The sequence below is a fragment of the Cryptomeria japonica genome, chromosome 3 (assembly GCF_030272615.1).
Source record: "Cryptomeria japonica chromosome 3, Sugi_1.0, whole genome shotgun sequence".
Taxonomy (NCBI): domain Eukaryota; kingdom Viridiplantae; phylum Streptophyta; class Pinopsida; order Cupressales; family Cupressaceae; genus Cryptomeria; species Cryptomeria japonica.
In genome coordinates this window covers 329,170,350-329,194,120 of record NC_081407.1, presented here as the reverse complement: position 1 = coordinate 329,194,120, position 23,771 = coordinate 329,170,350, and the positions used below count along the sequence as shown (strand labels likewise).

General features: G+C 38.8%; 1 protein-coding gene across 1 annotated transcript in view; it reads right to left on the bottom strand.

Moving 5' to 3' along the window:
- The window catches only part of LOC131067199 (disease resistance protein Roq1), a 27,389-nt gene extending 3,618 nt beyond the window's left edge, over positions 1-23,771 (bottom strand). Inside the window, exons 1-3 of the mRNA XM_059218301.1 lie at positions 23,544-23,771; positions 23,268-23,384; positions 22,788-23,101 (exon numbers count right to left, since the gene is read on the bottom strand). Of these exons, the coding sequence (XP_059074284.1) occupies positions 22,788-23,101; positions 23,268-23,384; positions 23,544-23,735 (623 nt within the window). The 5' untranslated portion in view covers positions 23,736-23,771. The remainder of the gene's footprint in view (positions 1-22,787; positions 23,102-23,267; positions 23,385-23,543) is intronic.

Genomic DNA, 23,771 nt, shown 5'->3' with positions numbered 1-23,771 from the left:
CAATAGTGGAAAGAGAAAAAATAGGTTGTTTCTTGAAAGCTCATAAAATGACTCCCAAATCCAAATGGAATACATATCCCAATGTACTCTTTCTATCATCTACACTTCTTGTCCAATCAACATATGTGTATCTAACTAGCCCAAACTCATTTACTATGGTATACACATATCATATTAGTTGCTCCTAAAAATTCTCTTACTATATTACCAATGTGTGTCCATGAGAGTATACATCAATCTACAAGACAAGCTTAATGTATGTGTTATATCAATCCTATTTGTTGTCAAATACATCAAACTTTCAACTCAACTTTTGTACATAGTTGGATTCACATTGCTACTGCAATCTTTTCTAATTAATTTTAGACTTGTGGTTGTCTTTTATTAGAGATCAAATAGGTTTTGAGGGGACTCATAATCCCTTACAGTAGTTTTTGAAGGGACTTGAAACCCTTAGATTTTACAAGAATTTAGAACCCAAAGAAGAACACTACCAAAAGATACAACATAGTAAATCACAACCCAATCTTAGCTTAAACAACAAAGAAAAACTATTGAAGAATTGGCTGATTAAAGAAGTAGGCTGAAGCCATACTTAGACAACACCAAAAGATATCATGACAAGAAAATCCAAGGGTTTTATCAAGGCTCCCTTAACCTTAAACACATACTTAGGGTTTTTCCATGGCCCCATAACCTAAACCTTTGGAAGAAAAGATCCCAACACCAAGAAAACCACATTCTTGAAAAGAAACATTAAGGAATAATCTAGAACCAGGGGGTTTTAAAAGGCTCCCCAAACCTTCATAATGGGTTTTGAAGTGGCTCCCAAAACCATCAAGTTGAAGCCAACAAAGACAATCTAGCTAAAAGTTAGCTCCCTTCTAGCACAACTCCTCTCCACCTCAATAGGAAAAGAAACCACCTTTATAGATGCTTAAGAGATACAAACCACCAGCTGAGAAAGCCAAGCATCATTCAACCTCACAAGATCCAAAGATAAAAGATCAAGACCGCACCATTTTGCTTGACTATTGGGTTTTATAAAGTCTCCCAAAACCATAAAAAATAAAAGAGGCATTAACCAATTAGACCCCAAGAAAATGAACTCCACTAGAATCTCCACCTCCAAAGAAAGAAACATGACAGAGACCCGATAGCATGGAGAAGAGAACAATTAGACAACCAACCTTAAGAAGTAGGGCAATAAGAACCCCAAAAAAACTCCATCCAACTTCACCTAGCCAACCACTCTTACCCTCAATAGAAGAGCCATTCATCTCAATAGAACATGTTGAGAAGGAAAGAAAGATGAGAGCTAAAATCACAACAAAAATCCTCTTGAAAAAGATAGAATCAGTAAATCACAAGGTTCACACCCCCATAGAAGAGAACAAGACAAACATACCCCAAGAGAACACCCAAAAGAAATAAGAGAGAGGGTCAAACAAGCCCCCAGCATGAACATTAGCAATCACCAAATCCAGAAAGCTAGGGTAAAAGCCCCCAACAACACCATAGCCCTATCCTCAAACAGAGGAAATCCACCCATAGCACAAGCCTAAGGAAAAGAAAAACCCATAAGCTTAAGGGAAATCCAACTAACATCAACTCTAGCTGGATCACCAAAGTCACCATCACTAGCTTCTCCACCCAAGGCCCTCGCTCCCACACCGCACACACACTTTAGCAAAGAAGAACCACAATCGAGAGCCACTTGAAATAGAGCACACATGGGAGAGAATAATACAAAGGGCAAGAACCATTACAAATCTTCAACGCGAACCCATCTCAACATCCACAAGAAACCTTGAGCCAATTTAAAGCACTAGAAAACAACCAAAGAGAAGTCACCCAAGAAAATTGAATGGCCAAACAATTTGGCTTTGAGAAAAGACCATAACAAGAGGATGCAGGCCAATCCCACCTCATCCTCAATGCCATCTTCATCCTTTTTCCTCTTCCCTTGCAACATATTCTTCTCTGACAAAAACCCTAACCCTCGACCTACTCTCGCTCCTGCTCCTGCTCAATATTTTCAATTCTATAAATATTAGACTTGTGGTTGTTGGTGTTGGTGCAAGCTTGTTGCATTTTGAATATCCTCAAAATATTTTTTTACATCTTTTTTGAGAGATCTATATGCCATGATTCATTTCTTTCACTTCTATGGCTTTAAAATACCTTAACATGACAAAATCTATCATCTCAAACTCTTATTTTATGGCCTCTTTGAAATAAGAATTGAGAAAACCATCATTCTCTATGAAAACTAATTCATCTACATATATGGAAATATTCAAAATCTTACTATCACTTTCTTTGATATAAAGAATGGTCTCACCATCACTTTAACTAGAAACATTTCTTAACAAATATGAGTCTATTCTATTGTACCATGCATATGGTGATTTCTTTATACCATATAGAGATTTCTTTAGCCTATGCACTTTGTTTCATTTAGTTGAAACATCATAACCAAGTGGTTGCTCCACATAAACTTTCTCTTTCATCAATATATTCAAGAAGGTTTACTTTAGATCAATTTGAAACATCTTCCACTTATGTTGATCTTTTATTGCTAATATTGCTCCTATAATTTCCATACTTGCAACTAGAGCACACGTCTCATCATAATCTCTTCCAAACTAGTGTTTATATCCCTTAATATTTAACCTTATGCATTTATATTCTTCCTTTGACATTTCTCTTGGTCATAAAGACCTACTTCATGCTAATCACTTTCTTATTTGGAGCCAAATAAATCTACTCACATATTCTATTTTTGTCTATTATATTCATTTCCTCATCCATGGCCTCACACCATTGCTCTTCTTTCATGGCCTCTTCATAGAAAATTGCATCATTATGAGAAAATAATACAAAATTCAAATTTTCATCTATATCTTCTTTGTAACTTTCAATTTGATAAATCTCCCTTAGAGTTTTTGTGTTTTCTTGGCATTAGGGAGGCAAGAGTATGGTTTTAAATTTCACTACTACTACTTCTTTGTTGTGAATAAAGTCTTTAGATCTATTTGGACTCCATACATGGTAGTGTGTGCAATAGTCTGGACATGTCCAAAGGACTATGTAACTAGAATTTGTAACTATCTCTTTGGCTACTTGTCTACATTTCAATCTTTTTGGAGTTGACTACCCAACTCCATATTTGTTATGGCAACACCTTTTTACTCTTCATGCCCTTAATCTTCATCATTAATTGGCGCTATAAGTAAAATTCCCAAAGAGGTTTCCACCATGTCATCCTATTACTCATTTTCAATGATCTTATCATCTTTGTTGATTATTATTTTCTCGGTGATAGGGTTATATAGCTTATCTTCTCTGGACTCTTCACTATAGCCCATTAAGATGCACAAACTAATCATTTTTCCATACAATGTGTATTGGGGACAAATGTCATGCAAACAATGTTGGAATTTTGAATTCTCCCCGAGTCTCCCCATCGTTGCAACCGACCTGTTAGGAGCAATTAGTAGTTGTAGCCTATTGAATATTTGCATTGGGATTATATTATCCCAATTTCTCCTGACATGCAACAAAAAAGAGTTATTTTTTGTAGTGAGGTTTATTTTGGTAGGTCAATTTGAATTTCAGATTTTGAAAAATCTATGGGACAATAGAAGGCAAAAACGGACAATGTTCTCCAAGTCTATTAGTTGAGAAGAATGTTTTTGTGAACAACTTTAGTTTTAAAATAATTTACAGCAACAACTAAGTGAAGAGAGTTTGAAGGGATTAGTAAATAGCTTTAGACTAATAGAAGTTATAGGAGCTCTGAGTAGTTCCAAATTATTTTATGTTTGGTGCAACTCTTGATCGCTACAAATAAACTATAATCAATAATAGAACAAAATAATTTACATGCATCCATTTTATTTTATTTTAGTTTTATTATGTTGTTTATTTTTAGTGATTGGCAATCAGTGGTATAGTCACTGAGTATTTTTTATTTGAGGATTTTCTTTTTAAGATTTTGTATCAAAGCCATTTGGGCCTAAGTCCTTAGTGAGATTCGGCTTTTTGGGGGGTATTGAAGTTTATTGTGTAGGAGACATGGCTGGAGAAGATGAAAAGAGTTGGTTGTAGCCACCATCATTTAATAGCTAAAGTTATGATGTCTGGGCAAAGAAGATGAATACTGTCATGGTCACAAATGATTTGTGGGAGCTTGTAGCTAGTGGGTTCACGAATATAACTAACCCAACTAAATTTGTAGTCCCCACAAATAATAAGAAGACCTAGCTCTAAAGGAGACAAGTAGAAAAGATGCTAAGACATTGAACTTGATTGAAGAAGTCTTGACTAAGGCCATATTTATCAAAATAGAAGCAACTAACTATGGAAAGGAAGTTTGGGAAATCCTCTAAGTAATTTATAAAGGGACTGATAAAATCAAATTGGTGAAGCTACAAATGTTTCAAAGAGATTTTGAGACTCCAAATGAAGAACAATGAGTCTATTTCATATTTTTACACAAGATTCTCTGGTTTGATAAATCAATTAAGGGCAAATGAATAGAAAATGGGGGAGTAGAGGATTGTGGAGAAAATCCTCTAAAGTTTTGTCTCACTTTTGATGCAAAAGGGATTTCCATTGAAGAGGAAAAGAGTATTTCCACATTGATGGTAGATGAGATGATGGGTTCTCTTCAAACTCTGAGTAGTGCCTAAATAGGTTTGCAAATTCTTCTTAAGAGATCTTTTAAAGATCAAGCCAATGTAAGAGGAAAGGGAGAGGAAGAAATAGTTATGGATGAAGTTCAAGAGGCAAAGGTCATGGCATCTCCGAACATGGTGGTGCTCAAGGAGATAGCTTAGGATAATCTCACAACCATGAGGGAGCAAGAAGCTCTCATTTGGCCTGTAGAAAAGGCAAGAAGATAAATGGCTCAAACTAGGAGTATAATAAGAGAAAAGTTGAATGTTATTATTGTCATAAGTTTGGTCATTGTGCATGTGAATGCTAGAAAAAGTTACAACTGACCTGTTAGGAGCAACTAGTAGTTGCAGCCTATTGATTATTTGCATTGGAATTATATCCTCCCAGTTTCTCCTAACACACAAAAAAAAAGAGTTATTTTTTGTAGTGAGGTTTATTTTGGTAGGTCAATTCGAATTTCAAATTTTGTGTGAAAAAATATATGGGATAATAGAAGACAAAAAATGACAATATTCTCGAAGTATGTTAGTTGAGAAGAATGTTTTTGTGAACAACTTCTTTGGGTGTACAAGAATTTGCGGCAACAACTAAGTGAATTGAGTTTGTAGGGATTAGTAGATAGCTTTAGACTAATAGAAGTTACAGGAGCTCGAAGTAGTTCCAATTTTTTTTTATGTTTGGTGCAACTCTTGATTGCTACAAATAAACTATAACTAGTAATAGAACAAGGAAATTTACCTGCATCCATTTTGTTTTATATGAGTTTTATTATGTTGTTTATTGTTAGTGATTGGCAATCAGTGGTATAGTCATTGAGTATTTCTTATTTGAGGATTTTATTTTTAAGATTTGGTATCAAAGCCATTTGGCCCTAAGTCCTTAGTGAGATTGGGATTTTTTTTGGGTATTGAAGTTTATTGTGTAGGAGACACGGCTAGAGAAGATGGAAATAGTTGGTAGTAGCCACCATCATTTAATAGATAAAGTTATGATGTCTAGGAAAATAAGATGAATACCATCATGGTCACAAATGATTTGTGGGAGCTTGTAGTTAGTGGGTTCATGAATATAACTAACCCAACTGAATTTGTAGTCCCCACAAATAATAAGGTAGAAAAGATACTATGACATTGAGCTTGATTGAAGAAGCCTTGACTAAGGCCATATTTCTCAAAATAGAAGTAACTAACAATGCAAAGGAAGTTTGGGAAATCCTCTAAATAATTTATAAAGGGACTAATAAAATCAAATTGGTGAAGCTAAAAATGCTTCAAAGAGATTTCGAGACTCTCCAAATGAAGGACAATGAGTCTATTTCATATTTTTACACAAGATTCTATGGTTTGATAAATCAATTAAGAGCAAATGAAGAGAAAATGGGAGAGTGGAGGATTGTGGATAAAATCCTCTAAATTTTTGTCTCAGGTTTGATGTAACAGGGATTTCCATTAAAGAGGCAAAGAATATTTCCACATTAATGGTAGATGAGATGGTGCGTTCTCTTCAAACCCATGAGTAGCACCTAAATAGGTTTGTAAGTTCTTCTTAAGAGATCTTTTAAAGATCAAGCCAATGTAAGAGGAAAGGGGGAGGAAGAAATAGTTATGGACGAAGTTTAAGAGGCAGAGGTTGTGGCATCTCTGAACATGGTGGTGTTCAAGGAGATAACTTAGGATAAGCTCACAACCATGAGGGAGAAAGAAGCTCTCATTTGAGCTCTAGAAAAGGCAAGAAGATCAATATCTCAAACTAGGGGTATAATAATAGAAAAGTTGAATGTTATAATTGTCATAAGTATGGTCATTGTGCATGTGAATGCTAGAAAAAGTTGCATAATTAGTCCAAAAAAAGTAAAAATGTAGTTGATTAGAATGTAGTTGAAGGAAATCAATTCATAACCTTCATCATGTGCAACATTGGTAAATAAGGTAATGTTGAAGTATGATATTTGAACAATGGTTGCAACAACTACATGAATGCTAGTGAAAGTTTATTTTCTTTCATTGATAAAAATATTAAATTAGAGATTAAAATGGGAATAATATAATAGTTCTTGTTGTGAGGAAATGGGTAGATATTATGAACTGCACCAACCAAGGTGAGAAGGAGCTAGAGAATTTATATTTCACTCCTAGTATATAGCACAATCTAGCTATATAGTCAATCCAAAATGAATACAAATTTCTAATAGAGAAGGGTGAATGTATCAATGTTTACAAGAATGGGAGTAAGAAAATAGTTGTAGTAGCTCAAATGAAAAAAGAACTAGATGTTTTTGTTGAGGATAGAGACTTGTTTCTCACCTTAATATGTGGTTGCACCTCTCAAGAAAGTAAAATATACAACACTACAACAATGAACAATCTCGATGTTTTTGTTGAGGATAGAGACTTTTTTCTCACCTCAATCTATGGTTGCACCTCTCAAGCATATAAAATATACAACACTACAACAATAAAAAACCCTCAAGAATATCATTCGATACCCCTCGAAGCTATGACATCTCAAATATGGACATCTATTCTATGTTAGTTTGATTATTTTGTCCAAGAAGAGAATGGTCGATGGTTTTCCAACCATTGTAGAGCCTACTAATAATTGTTAAGCTTGCAATTTAGGCAAGTGACATAGGTAGCCCTTTCAATTAGGCAACTCAAGAAGGGAAAGAACACCATTATAGCTAGTGCATACTGATTTTTGTGGCCCCTATGCAAACCATTTTTATTAGTAAGAGCCAATATTTTATGACCTTCATCAATAAAATTTATAGTTGTAAACATGGGTTTAATTTTTGTCACATAAATCTAAAGCATTTGATAAGTTTAATGTGTTTAAGGCTGATGATGAAAAAGAAGGTGGACACTTTATTAAGGTCCTAATGTCAAATAAAGGGGGAGAGTATACCTCCAATAAATTTGTGAATTTTTGCATGCAACATGGCATGAAAAAGGAGTTAACAACTAGTTGTACTCTGTAACAAAATGGATTAGCTAAGAGGAAGAATAAGACCATCGTGGAGATCACAAGAAGCATGGTAAAAGATAAGGGACTCCCCAATGAATATTGGGGTGAGATTATAGAAACAACAATTTATTTGATAAATATAAGTCCCACAAAGGTGGTCCATGACAAGTTTCCATAAGAGGCATGGATAAAACACAATTGGATGGTTGAGCTAGCAGTTAAGAGTGTTCGGGTGTGTGGGATATGCATTTTTGCCAAAGGAGAAGAGGAAAAAGTTGGATGACAAGGGTGAGAAACCCATTTTCATGGGCTATAGTGTAGAATCCAAAGCTTATCTAGGTTGTATAACCTAGTCACCAAGAAGATAGTGATCAACAAAGATGTTGATATCAATAAGAATGAGTCATGGGATGGCTTGATGGACACCTCTTCAAGAATCTCACATAGAGTGCCCATTGATGATGAAGATGACGAGTATGAAGAGAAAAAAGATGATGCTACAATAGATATGGATCATAGTAGAGTATGTGCACCAAGTTGTGGTACCAAAAGGGGGTCTTAAGATGTCACTTTTTCTGAAATCAACAAAGTTTGAACTTCAACAACAAATTGAAGATAGTTAGACTCAAAATTTGAAGATGCAACAAGAACAAGAGTCAGAGTGCTTCGAGTCTACTTTCTAAAGTACTAATTTTTTTGAACATGGTGGAGATTAAGGGCTTCAAAAAGGGGGGCCACAAAAAGTGGTCTTGTTTTTATGCAAAAAACATAACATAGTGTTTGTTGTGGCCCCCCTAAAATGTTAACTTTTTTTTTGAATTTTTAAAATCGCTTTGATGAGAAATTAGCGAACACCTTGTAGTTTATGCTAGATTTTTCAGCTAATTTTTTAATGAGTATACGATTTTTTACTAATTTTTGAAGTGGACACATTCTGAAAAATAGAAATTTGAGCGTGCTCCCCCCTAAAATCATTGATAACTAATAAAAAATAAAAAATAAAAAATTTAAATTGTGTAGAATGGAGTCTAGTTTCTAAAAATGTAAGTTTCTTCAAAATCTGATGAACGTGTAAAAAACTATACCCAAAATAGTGCATGTTGGTTTTTGACCAGAAACGAACACACTAACAAAAGAAATTATAGATGAAAGCCTCAACGAAATCAAAATGTGAAAATAATTACATGCTTGGATAGCTAAGAGAGATCGAGGTTTCTATGGTATTTTTTTTTAGTTTTATTGAAACACGTGCAAACCTGATGGAGAGCATGGCCAAAAATATGTGAAAATTTTCTAATCCTCTGTTAAAAACACGTCTCAGGCTTGAAATGGTCGTCCAACCCATTGGGTTGGATGCCCAAGTACAATCCAACCTAAAGGGTTGGTAGTTCCCAATGCAAACCATTTGGCGAGTGCCAAATATGGCGCTCGCACTATTTGGCACTCGCCAAATGAAACAAATTGACTTTTCCCATTTGGCGCGCGCCAAATGTCCTGCATTGTCCAATTTGAAGGTTCTGTGATGCAAAATTTTCAACTTGGGCACAAGTTATACCCATCATGAGAGGAGAATATATACATGAAATATAATATTTAAGTATAAGTCACTTTAAGTTATATTTCATGTATATATTGGTAGGATGTTTGAGAGTGGTTTCAACTCTATAGGAGTTAAAATGTAGATTCTTGTTTTTAGAGGATCATATTGACTTTCATACTTAGTCAAATTTTAGTAATCAACATTCTCCTATTAGCGCTCTTTAGATCCATATCTCACTATCTTTATCTTCCCTAAAATCTACACCTATCTCTCTCCCTCTTGTGTCTGACTCACTTCTCTCTCCCCTCTCTAGGTATATCCCACCCTCTCTACCTTTCATCCCTTCCTTGTACCCTAATTTATATCCTTGACTCCCTTCCTCTCTCTTCTCTCTCACTCTTTTATTATTTCTCTCCCCTCCCACTCGTTTCTCTTGTTCACTACCGATCCCTTCTATCCTCTCTCTCCCCATATCTAGGGCTCTCCTTCCCTCCCTATTCACCTCACTACCTCTCCATCCCTATATTATTACCCACACCTCTCTCCCCCTCTAAGTTTCTCACTTATCTAATTGTCCACCCTCTAGTTATCTCCCTCCCTCTCCACCTTTCTCCCCCTTTCCCTTGCCCCTATCTATTTATGAACACTCTCCCTCTCTTCTCTCTCTCCAAACCTAAATCCATCTCCTCATTCTCTAGGTCTCTCGCTCCCTCCATTTCTACCTCTCCATCCATCCCCTCTTACTCATCTCTTTGTTCTTCTATCTCTTCTCTTCTCTCTCCCTTCCCTCTCTAGATATCTCCCTTCCTTTCTTCCCCTCTCCATTTATATATCCTTCCCCCACTCTCTCATTATCTCTCTTCCTCTCTTATTCTCTCTTCATTGTCTAGTTCATTAACTCTCCAACCCACCCTCTCTAGGTTTCTCCCTCTCTTCCTCTCCACCTATCTACCTTTGCATATAGGTCTCGTTACCCACCTCTCTTTATCCCCCTCTATCAATATCACTCCTCTCTCGAAATCTAGGTCTCTTGCCTATCTATATGTCCACTCTATAGTTCTCTCTCTCCCTCTCTATCTCTCTCCCCCTCCTTAACATACGACCCACAACAACATCAAGTGGTGTCCTAAGGGGTCACAAGACACCATTTGACCACTTAGGACATAATATGATCCCTGGCAACACCTAAGGAGTCATATGGTGCCCTAAGGGCACACCATATGACACCTTAGGACACAATACAACCCATAACGACACCATATGATCTCCTCAGGGGTCATACAGTTTCCTAAATGGTCATGGGACACCATATGACCCCTTAGGATACAATATGACCTCTAATGGTACCTAAGGGGTCATATGGTGTCCTAAGGGGTCATATGACACCATATGACCCCTTAGGACATAATATGACCCTTAACGACATCTAAGGGGTCTTGTGGTGTCCTAAGGGGTCATAGGACACCATATGACCTCTTAGGACACCATACAACCCATAACAACACCATATGGTGTCCTAAGGGGTCACAGGAGACCAGATGACCCCTGAGGACACCATATGACCCATATTGACACTATATGGTGTGCTAAGGGGTCATATGGTGTCCTAAGGGGTCATACGACACCATATGACCCTTTAGAACACAATATGATCCCTAACAACACCTAAGGGGTCATATGGTGTCCTAAGGGGTCATAGGACACCATATGACCCCTTAGGACACAATATGAACCCTAACGACATGTAAGGGGTTATATGGTGTCTTAAGGGGTCATAGAACACTATATGACCCCTTAGGACACCATATAACCTAGAACGACACTATATGGTATCCTAAAGGGTCACATGGTGTCCTAAGGGATCATAGGACACCATATGACCCCTTAGGACACCATACAAACCACAACGACACCATATGGTGTCCTAAGGGGTCATAGGATACCATATGACCCATTATTACACAATATGATCCCTAATGACACCTAAGGGGTCATATGGTGTCCTATGGGAACATAGGGCACCATATGACCCCTTAAGACACAATACTATGCATAACAACACCATATTGTGTCGTAAGGGGTCATATGGTGTCCTAAGGGGTCATAGGATACAATGTGACTCCTTAGGACACAATATGACCCCTAACAACCCCTTAGGGGGTTATATGACACCATATGACCCCTTAGCACACTATACAACCTATAATGACACCATATGGTGTCCTAAGGGGTCATCTAGTGTCCTAATGGGCCATATAACACCATATGACCCCTTAGCACACCATAAGACCCATAATGACACCATATGGTATCCTAAGGGTTAATAGGACACCATATGACTCTTTAGGACATCATGTGACCCATAACAACACCATGTGAGGGGTCATATGGTGTCCTACACCATATGACCCCTTAGGACATCATATGACCCATAATGATACCATATTGTATCCTAAGGGGTCATATGGTACCCTAAGGGGTCATCGGACACCATACAACTCATAATGACACCATATTGTATCCTAAGGGGTCATATGTTGTCCTAAAGGGTCATAGGACACAATATGACCTCTACCTACCCCTTAGGGGGTCATAAGACACCATATGACCCCTTAAAACAATATATAGCCCATAACAACAAAATATGGTGTCCTAAGGGGTCATACAACACCATATGAACCCTTAGCACACCATACGACCCATAAAGGACACCATATGGTATCCTTCATTTGATACTATTTGACTCCTTAGGACACCATTATAAAGCGGAAAATCGAACCCTAGGTGTTCCCCCCACTCCAAGGAGAAAGGAGGTCACTAGGATTGACGGTTTTCACTTAGGAGAGACTTTACATTCAAAAGAGGGGTTGAAGCTCACAAGATCCAATCCCACACAATGCAAGATTGGATTCTAAATGAGTTTCAAGGGTTGTGACAGCAAGGCTACCCTCTTTTGTAAAGAATGTAGATAGAAGGATTGAATTAGGAGTGTAAGTGAAAGTAAGAAAGATTCGCTTGCAGACAGAAATAGAAACATGGGATGAAGCTGCAGACCTGGAATTAGCAGTAAAATGTCGAGATGATGCTGTCCTGCAAGTTTGAGCAAAATTTGACAGGACGATGGCGCCTGGCGTGCACACGGTCCTCCGAAAAATCTGCGAAACGAAGGGGGATCTGTTCGTCTCTGCACAAGGGTTCCAGATCTTCAATTACAGCCGCGTACCTGCAACCTACACACAGAAAAGAGAGGACGATTGGGGGGTTAGGGATTAGGGGTTTGCCCTTAGGTCAAACCTCGGTTTTGGAATTAACCAAGAAATGAGAATGTTGTAAATGTAAATGATTGTAATGTAATAAAGTACTGATACCTTGTTGTAAGAATGTTTGTATTCCTACATGCGAAGGTGTAAATGTTGTTGTATGTTGTATGTCGTAAGTGATCTCCTCTTCAATGGTTGAATCCTTGTCTTGAATGCAACACTTAGCCTTGAATGGAGACTTAGAATGATCAATTGCTTGAAGGAATGCCTGAATGCTTGAATGTTTGAATGTTTGCCTAGCGCTTCCGCCTCTTGTACATATATGTCCTTTCTCTTTTTTCATCTCTACCCTTTTTGAGAGGGGAAATGTAGTTTATATACTTGTCAATTAGGGCTGATAGACTGATTTTTTTGACCTTAGGCCGACCAGGAAACATTATTTCCCGAATTGCAAACATAAAGACCCGATGCCCAAAAGAGACCGAGCCCAAAAATAGGGCCAGGGACCAGGGTGCTGGGCGCCATGGTCCTGGGGGACCAGGGCGCTGGGCGCCCTAGTCTTGAAGGACCAGGGTGTTGGGCGCTATGGTCCCACCTCCCGGGACAGCAGGGTGCAAGGAGGGATCATGCCAAGGTGCAGAAAAATGCAGTTTTCGATGTCGCAAGCAAGTTTCGGGGTCTCCATTCAGGTTTAGTGTTGAGTCGCCATCGTGAAGACCCAAATGCAGTCAAAATTGCAAGTGTCGCAATTTTAGGACGTTACAACCATATGACCCATAAAGACACCATACGGTGTCCTAAGGGGTCATATGACACCCTATGACCCCTTACGACACAATATGATCCCTAACAATACCTAAGGGGTCATATGGTGTCCTAGGGGTTCATAGGACACCATATAACCCCTTAGGATACAATATGACCCCTAATGACACCTAAGGGGTCATATGGTGTCCTAAGGGGTCATAAGACACCCAATGACCGCTTCTGACACCATACGACCCATAATGACACCATATGGTATCCTAAGGGGTCATATGACACCATATGACCCCTTAAGAGTAGAGAGAGATGGTGACCTTGAGAATGGAGAGAGACAATAAGAGAGTAAGGAATATATATGAGAGAGTCATATGGTGTTTTATGACCCTGTAGAACACCATATGACCCCTAACTACATGATATGGTGTCCAAAGGGGTCATATGGTTTCCTAAGGGGTCATATGATGTCCTAAGGGGTCATATGGTGTTCTATGACCCCTTAGGACACCACATGACCCAACATGACACCATATGACCCCTAATGACACCATATGATGTCCTAAGGGGTCATATGGTGTCATTAGAGGTTATATGGTGTCCCATGGGGTCATATGGTGTTCTATAACCCCTTAGGACACCATATGACCCCTGACAACACCAAATCGTGTCCTGAGGGGTCAGATGGTGTCCTATAGGGTCATATGGTGTTTTATGACCCCTTAAGACACCATATGACCCCTAACATCATCATATGGTGTCCTAAGGGGTCATATGGTGTTCTATGACCCCTTAGGACACCATATGACCCCATACAACACCATATAATCCCTAACAACAACATATGGTGTCCTAAGGGGTCATATGATGTTCTATGACCCCTTAGGACACCATATGACCCCTAATGACAACATATGGTGTCCTAAGGGGTCATATGGTGTTCTGTGACCCCTTGGGACACTATATGAGCCCTCGAGACACCATATGACCCCTAAAAACACCATATGGTGTCCTAAGGGGTCATATGGTGTTCTATGTCCCCTTAGGACACCATATGACCCCATACAAAACCATATGACCCCTCACGACACCATATGGTGTCCTAAGGGGTCATAGAACACCATATGACCCCTAACAACATCAGATGACCCCTTAGGACACCATATGGTGTTGTTAGGGGTCATATGGTGTCCTAAGGGGTCATATAACACCATATGACCCCTTAGGATACCATATGACCCCTAATGACACCATATGGTGTCATTAGGGGTCATATGGTGTCATAAGGGATCATATGGTATCCTAATGGGTAATAGAATATCATATGACCCCTTAGGACACCATATGATTCCTAACGACACCATACAACCCCTTAGGACACTATATGATTTTTAACGACACCATATGACCCCGTAGGACACCATATGACCCCTAACAACACCATATTGTGTCTTGAGGGGTCATATGGTGTCACAAGTGGTCATGTCATGTACTAGGATGGTAAAATGGGTCATATAGTGTCCTAGGGCATGATAGAACACCATATGACCCTTTAGGACACCATATCGTGTCGTTAGGGGTCATATGGTGTCCTAAGGGATCATATGGTGTCCTAAGCAGTCATATGGTATTCTATGACCCATTAGGATGCCATATGACCCCTTATGACACCATATGACCCCTAATGACACCATATGGTGTCGTTAGGGGTCATATGGTGTCGTTAGGGGTCATATGGTTTCATAAGGGGTCATATGGTGTCATGGTATCATTAGGGGTCATATGGTGTCATGGTATCATTAGGGGTCATATGGTGTCATTAGGGGTCATATTGTGTCCTAAGGGGTCATATGGTGTTCAATGACCCCTTAGGACACCATATGACCCCTAACGACACCATATGGTGTCCTAAGGGGTCATATGGTGTCCTTAGGGGTCATATGGTGTCCTATGACCCCTTAAGAAACCATATGACCCCTTTGCGCATGTCATATGGTGTCGTTAGGGGCATATGGTGTCCTAAGGGGTCATATGGTATTCTATGACCCATTAGGACACCATATGACCCCTAACAACACCATATGGTGTCGTTAACGATCATATGGTGTCCTAAGGGATCATAAGGTGTCCTAAGGGGTTATATGATGTTTTATGACCCCTTAGGACACTATCTGACCCCTTAGGACACCATATGACCTTTAATAACACTATATGGTGTCCTAAGGGGTCATATGGTGTCGTTAGGGGTCATATGGTGTCCTAAGGGGTCATATGGTGTTCTACGACCCCTAACGACACCATATGGTGTCTTAAGGGGTCATCTAACATCATTAGGGGTCATATAGTGTCCTAAGGAGTCATATGGTGTTCTATGACCCCTTAGGACACCATATGACCCCTTAGGACAAAATATGGTGTCATGAGGGGTCATATGGTGTTGTATGGGGTCATATGGTGTCCTAAGGGGTCATATGGCATCCCAAGGGGTCATAGAACACCATATGACCCCTTAGGACACCATATGTTGTCATTAGGGGTCATAGAACACCATATGACCTCTTAGGACACTATATGGTGGCGTTAGGAATTATATGGTGTATGGGATCATATGGTGTCCTAAGGGGTCATAGTATACTATGTGACCCCTTAGGACACCATATGACCCCTTAGGAAATCATATGATCCCTTAGGACACCATATGGTGACATCAGGGGTTATATGGTGTCCTAAGGGGTCATAGAATACCATATGACCCCTTCGGACACTATATGACCCCTTAGGACACCATATGACATATCCTAAGGGTTCATATGATGTCTCAAGGGGTCATAGAACACCATATGACCCCTAAGGACACCATATGACCCCATAGGACACCATATGGTGTTTTTAGGGGTCATATGGTGTCCTAAGGGGCATAGAACATCATATGACCCCTTAGAACACAATATGAGCCCTAATGACACCATATGACCCCTAAGGACACCATATTACCCCTCAGGACACCATATGGTGGTCTTAGGGGTCATATGGTGTCCTAAGGGGTCATAGAACACCATATGATCCATTATGACACCATATGACCCCTTAGGACACCATATGAGCCCTAACGACACCATATGGTATCATATGTTGTCCTAAGGGGTCATTTGGCATCCTAATGGGTCATAGAATACTATATGACCCCTTAGGACACCATGTGACCCCTAACGACACCACATGACCCCTTAAGACAACATATGACCCCTAATGACATGATATGGTGTCTTAAGAGGTCATATGGTGTCCTGAGGGGTCATATGTTGTTCTGTGACCCCCTAGGACACCATATGACCCCTTCTAACATCCTAGTACATGACATGACCATGTGTGACACCATATGACCCCTCAAGACACAATATGGTGTCGTTAGGGGTCATATGGTGTCCTAAGGGGTCATATGGTGTTGTTAGGGATCATATGGTGTCTTAAGGGGTCATACAGTATTCTATGACCCATTTGGGCACCATATGACCCCTAACGACACCATGTGACCCCTTAGGCACCATATGACCCCTAATGACACCATATGGTGTTGTTATGGGGCATATGGTGTCATAAGGGGTCATAGAATACCATATGACCCCTTAGGACAATATATGGTGTTGTTAGGGGTCATATGGTGTCATGAGGGGTCATATGGTATCCCAATGGGTCATATGGTGTCCATAGGGGTCATAAAACACCAAATGACTCCTTAGGACACCATATGACCCCTTAGGACATTGTATGGTGTCGTTAGGGCTCATATGGTGTTCTAAGAGATTATATGGTATCCTAAGGGGTCATAGAATACCATATGACCCGTAGTAACACCATAAGACCCCTTAGGACACCATATGACTTGTAATGACAGCATATGTTGTCCTAATAGGTCATATGGTTTCCTAAGATAGATAGTAATGGGTTCCTAAGAGGTTATATGGCCCACCATGGTCCTGCACATACCCAGATAGGTTATATAGATATATAAGATACCTAGAGGGGGAGAGAGGCGTGAGAGACCTAGATAGGGTGAGAGAGAGAGAGGGTTGAGATAGATGGAGGGGGGCAGAGAGAGGTTGGTAATGAGATATGGATGGAGATGTAGAGAGGTGGAGAGGGAATGCGGGAGAAACCTAGAGAGGGTTAGAGAGGGTGTGATGGAAAGTTGATGATGTAGACGGTAAAGAGAGAATAATAATTAGTAGGGAAGGGATAGAGAGATGGGATAAGGAGGGAGAGGGAGATAGAGAAGGAGAGGGGAAGAAAATAATGGAGATGCCTATAAATGGGACGGAGGGATAAGAGGAGATATGAAAGAATAAAGAGAGAGAAGAGTATGAGGGGATTGAGGGAGAGGTAGACATGGGGGGACTACAAGACCTAGGGAAGGAGATGATGCAAAGGTGGGGGGAAAGCGAGAAGAGGATGAGAGAGTTCAAAAATAAATAGGAGTAAAGGGGGAGGGAGATATAGGGGAAGAGAGAGGGAGAGAACTATATTGGGAAAGAGAGATGAGAGACCTAGATGACAAGAGAGAGGAATGAGATAGATAGAGGGGGAGAGAGAGAGAGGTGAGTAATGAGACATGATGCAGAGGTAGATAGGTGGAGAAGATGGAAGTGGTAAACCTAGAGAGGTGAGAGAGAGTTGATGACCTAGAATTTAGAGAGAGAGAATAAAAAAGTGGGGGAGTGAGATATATATGGGGGTATGTATGGATCGGGAGGTAGAGAGGGAGAGGGGAAGAAATGAAGGGAGAGACCTAGAGAAGGGAGGGAGGGAGAATAGAAGAGATAGAGAAAAAAGAGAGGAGTAAGAGGGGATGGATGGAGAGGTAGACATGGAGGGAGTGAGAGACCTATGGAAGGAGGAGATAAAGAGGTTAGGGGAGGAAGAGAAAAGGAGGGAGTTCATAAAGGGATAGGGTTAAGGAGGAGGGAGAGAGAGGTAGAGAGGGACATATAGAACTATAGAGGGGGCATGTAGATAGGTGAGAGACCTAGATGGATAGAGAGGAGTGAGATAGATAGAGGAGGATAAAGAGAGGTGGGTAAAGAGACCTATATGCAGAGGTAGATAGGTGGAGAGGAAGGGAGGGAGAAACATACAAAGGGGAGATAGGGTGGGATGGAGAGGTAATGACCTAGATAATGAAGATAGAGATAAGAGAGGAAGAGAGAAGACAAGAGAGTGGGAGAGGGAGATGGAGAGGGAGAGAGGAAGAAAGGAAGATATAGAATTGGAGAGGGGAGGGAGGGAGAATAGAAGAGATATAAGAACAAAGAGATGAGTAAGAGGAGATGGATAGAGAGGTAGACATGGAGGTATTGTGAGACCTAGAGAATGAGGAGATAGAAAGGTTTGGAGAGAGAGAGAGAGATAAGAGAGGGAGAAAGTTCATAAATAGATAGAGGTAAGGAGAAGGGAGAGAAAGGTGGAGAGGGAAGGAGAGAACTAGAGAGTGGACAATTAGATAAGTGAGAAACCTAGAGGGGGAGAGAAATGTGGGTAATAATATAGGGAGGGAGAGACAGTGAGGTGAATAGTGAGGGAGGGACAACCCTAGATATGGGGAGAGAGAGGATAAAAGGGATAGGTAGTGACCAAGAGAAAGGAGTGGGAGGGGAGAGAAACAATAAGGGAGTGAGAGAGAAGAGAGAGGGAGAGAGTCAAGGATAAAGAAGCGAGAGAGACAAGAGAGAGAGAGAGATAAGTCTAGAGTTTGGGGAAGATAAAGAGAGTGAGATATATAGCTAAAGAATGCTAATGGGATCATGTTGATTACTGAAATTTGACATGTTGATTATTGAAATTTGACTAAGTCTGAAATTTTATATGATCCTCTAAAAACTAGAATCTACATTACAAGTCCTATAGAGATATACTTAAATTTTATATTTCATGTATATATTCTTCTTCAAGGGTGGATTTAACTTGTGCCAAGATTGAAAAATCTACACACTCACAAAACCTTCACATTGGACAATGTAGAACATTTGGCGCGTGCCAAATTTGGCACTCGCCAAATGCAAAAAATTGAATTTTCACATTTGGCGAGCGCCAAATTTAGCATGCGCCAAATGTGAAAATTCAATTTTACATTTGGCGAGCGCCAAATTTGGCACACGCCAAATGTGAAAATTCAAAATTTTACATTTGGTGAGTGCCATACTTGGCGCTTGCCAAATGGTTTGCTTGGGAGAATACCAACCCTTTGGGTTGGATTTTCCTTGGGCATCCAACCCATAGGTTTGGATGACCTTTTCATGCCAATGACACATTTTTATGAAAAAGTAAGAAGTGGCACCTTTTTGGTACCACAACTTGGTGCACTTACCCAATAATTAGCTAAAGATGGCTCCTCACATAGATGGGTAATTAAATAAATTGTCTAAAAATTCAATTGGAGAAAGCTCTAGACAACTTGAGATATCTATAAAAATGCATAAACTAGTAGACAATTACATCTAGATAGTTCATGATGCAAATAGGTACAAAGGCGAGTAGCTATAGATAGCCAGGCAATTAGCTTTTGAGAGCTTTGGATTGGTACATAGAGAGAAAACATAAGCTCTAGACAACTTCAGACATGGTCTACAAAGTAGAGAAAAAGTAGTAGTGAGAGTTCAAACCCCACTCTTGCCTCCCTAATATAAAGAAAGATCAAAACTCTAAGGGTGATCTACGAAAATGATAGGTATGATGATGATTGATGAAAATGTGAATTTTGTATTATTTTCTCATAGTGATTTGACATATTTTGGGGATGTTATGAAATAAGAGAAATGGTGCAATGCCATGTATGAGGAGATAGATGCAACAAAGTGAAATAGAACATGGGAGTTAGTTGATTTGCTACCAAGTAAAAAATTTATTGATGGATCTACAAGTCGAAGAGAAATGCCAGTGGAAAAATAGAAAGGCATTTAAGGCAAGACTAGTTGTCAAGAGGTACAAAATAATAGTTTAATAGATATTATGATGAGACATGTGCTTCAATTTCAAGGATGGAAGTCATATAAATTGCAGCCCAACACAAATGGAAAAAATTTAAAATGGACATGAAATCTGCCTTTTGAATTAAGTTTTAATTAAGAGGAAGTTTATGTTGAGCAAACACCTAGTTATGAAGTTTTAGGTCCAGAAAGAAAGGTGTATATGTTGAAGAATGTTCTTTATAGGTTGAAATAAGCACCACAAGCATAGTAAAACAAGATTGACTCATATTTGTTGTATAGTGGCCTTACCAAAAAAATGGTGATCCCACTCTTTACGTTAAGGTAGCTAATGGTGAGATTTTAATTATTGTCTCGTACGTAGATGATTTCATTTTTATTGGGCATCAAGGTTTCCTCATTGTCAATTTTATAGAGGCTTTGAAAACAAAGTTTGAGATGACAGATTTAGGTCTCTTAAGGTCTTTTATAGGCATACAAGTAAAAAAAATGCATTATGGTATTTTTATCTCTCAAGAAAAATATGCAAAAGAGATATTAAAGAGATTTAGAATCCAAGTAAATTTGCACCAACACCAACAATCATAGGTCTTAAGTTGAGAAAAGAAGATTGCAGCAATAATGTGGATGTGACCATGTATAAGAGTTTTTTTGCAAGCTATATGTATTTGAGAATAAATAGGCTTGATATAATTATTGTAGAAAGTCAAGTTTTCAAATTTATGGAGATTGCAATGAATACTCGTTGGCAAGTGGGTAAGAGAATCCCAAGCTATGTGAATGGCACCAAACGATATGGTATTTTATATATTGTAATAAATAATTATGAACTAGGTGGTTACACAAATAGTGATTGGGAAGGAAGTGGATGATAGGAAGAGCACATCAGGCTATACATATTCCATTTGAGTTCAAGAGCTATCTCATGGCCTTCCAAGAAACAACCCATAGTTTCTCTATCTACAGTTGAGGCTAAGTATATAGCAGCAAATAAAGTAGCATTCCAAGCTATTTAGCTTAGGATAATCTCAATTGATCTAAAGGAAGAACAAGAGGATAGAACAACAATATTTTGTGACAATGTTTCATCAATAGATTTGATAAAAAATCATGTATTTTTGGAATAAGTAAGCACATTGAAATCAATTATCATTTCATTTGAGAGTCGGTTGAAAATGGAGAAATTGAGATGAAGTTTTGTAGGCCTAAGCAATGGCTTGGAGACAATTCTACCAAGCCATTGAGTAGGGATAGCTTAGAATGCCTCAGAAGAAACTTGGGCTTTGTAAATTTGAATGAAAAATAATTTTGTTTGATGGCTCAAGACAAGGGGGGGTGTTGGGATTTTGACTTGTCCCTGAAACCCTATCATTGCCACCTACCTATCAAGAGAAGCCAACAATTAGAGTGTGTTGAAAAGATTTGCATTTGGATTGCATCCTCCCAATTACTCCTAACATACAACAAATAAGAGTTATTGTTTATAGTAAAGTTATTGCTCATAGGTCAGTTTGAATTTAAAAAAATTGTGTGGGAAAATTTATTGGACTGTAGAAGACAACTAGGTAGAATGTTCTCCAAGTCTATTAGTTGAGAAGAATTGTTTTTTGAGCAACACTTTTAGCTTTAAAAGAGTTTGCAATAGAAATTGTGTGAAGAGAGTTTTAAGGGAGTAGCAAATAGCTCAAGACAAATAGAAGTTAGAGGAGCTCTAAGCAACTCCAAGTTGTTTTATATAATTTGGTATAGCTTTAGATTTTTGCAAGTAAACTATAATCAATATATGTAATCATTTTTTAGTTATTTTGTAGGTCTTTTTCAAATTTAATAGAACCAATAAAGTTTCATGTCTCCCTTTTGTTTTGTTTGAGTTTTAGTCTTTTGTGTTTTGTCAGTGATTACCAATCAGTACTATAGTCACTAAGTTTTCTTATTTGAGGAAATTTTATTTCTAACAAACAAATCATCGACATGGACTTAATTTGAACATGGTGTCCATGTCTACGAGAACAGAAAGGCATGATCAAGCATTTGGTGTTCAGTATAGTGAAAGGTAACTCTTGGGAAACTTAAGTGGGATCCTAGAGGTGGCTCACCATGGGAATGGGGTTTTCATTCCCTCAAACTTCAAAAAACTCATGGCATGTGGGGAAATTGTGGAGTGGTACCCTTTTGTTTTGTCCAACAGCTAGACACGTCTCTTGTTACTTGAAGACTCCTGGCTTCAAAAGGTAAATTTCCTCAAGAAGGTCTTTGGGATTAGTGACTCATAAGGTCTCATTTTTCTAGCCAATTACATCAAAGATTGCCTAGAAGAATCATTTCACAATCCCACGTGAAGTGAAGGAAAAACTCTTTTAAACAAAATCCTTTTGATAAATATGGTGTAATTATAATGTTGTGATATAATGAAGTTTTAAGATAGGTTAGATTTGTTAAAGCATTGTCTAAAATCAATAGGACTTAGGCTATATATGTAGAGAGTCTTGTCGAATATTATATAGTATTGACTTGAAATAGAAAAAGCAATATGAGTATATAAAACTGGAACATATGAATAAAATGTAAAATTGAAGTCCAGATTTGTTAGGTACTCACCTAACAAATTTGCCAACGGCAAGTTGGGAGGCGCACATGATGCATCCTTCAACAATGCACTTGACTGCCTCATTTAGTCTCTCTCCCTCTTCTGGCATTTGCTCATTCAACTTCAGAATTTGCTTCCCAAGATTAACCAAAACTTTCAAAATTTCAAGGCACTCTCTCTGATTGTTAGACATCTCATTATATCTGGCCAATACAAATCCCACCACAGAAAGTGCTGCCCCCACCCAATGAATTTGGGCAGCGCCTTTCAGCAAATTTATAGCAACCTTCTCTATCTCTGCACTTGCGCCATCCATAGAATCATGCTGTACAAAAAAATTCCATGAGGATGTAAGTAATCTATGACAATCTAGAATCTAGATCCATTTAATATAATTTGTATCCCAAATGTTTAGTGTTACACTCTCCAATAATTTCCGTATAGGAATATTATCAAAATTTGATTTTATAATTCCAAAATGGAAACTTTACCTTTTCAGAAAGTTTACCAACGTGTTTATCGTGTTTATCTACTAGCTCTAGGAATGTTTGGCCATCCTGGATATAAGAACTTGCTGCTGAACTAGATCCTTCTTCCTTCTCGCCTGACTGTATTGGGCAACACTACATTTATACTCAATAAATCCAAACAAGAACAGACTAGGGGAAGTGACGTGCAGAGACTAAAACTTTGGGAAGAAAAAGCTCATTTAAATTATAAAAGTGCAGAAATTATTATGATGCAAAACATATACATAGATTACCTACCGCTTTTTTCAAAAGCTCTTCAATAAATTGAATCAGATCTTTAAGCCGACCTATGTCGTTGAATTTCTGTAGATAACTCTCCAAATCAAAATTAGTCGCAGTGGAAGTTCCAACGTTGCTTACTTCCTGAGCAGATGAAGAGGATGAGAAGCAACAGCATGAAGGAAAAGAAAACTTGGAAAACTTGCCCATTACTAGCAGTGATAAAATAATAGAGAGGAGAAAGAA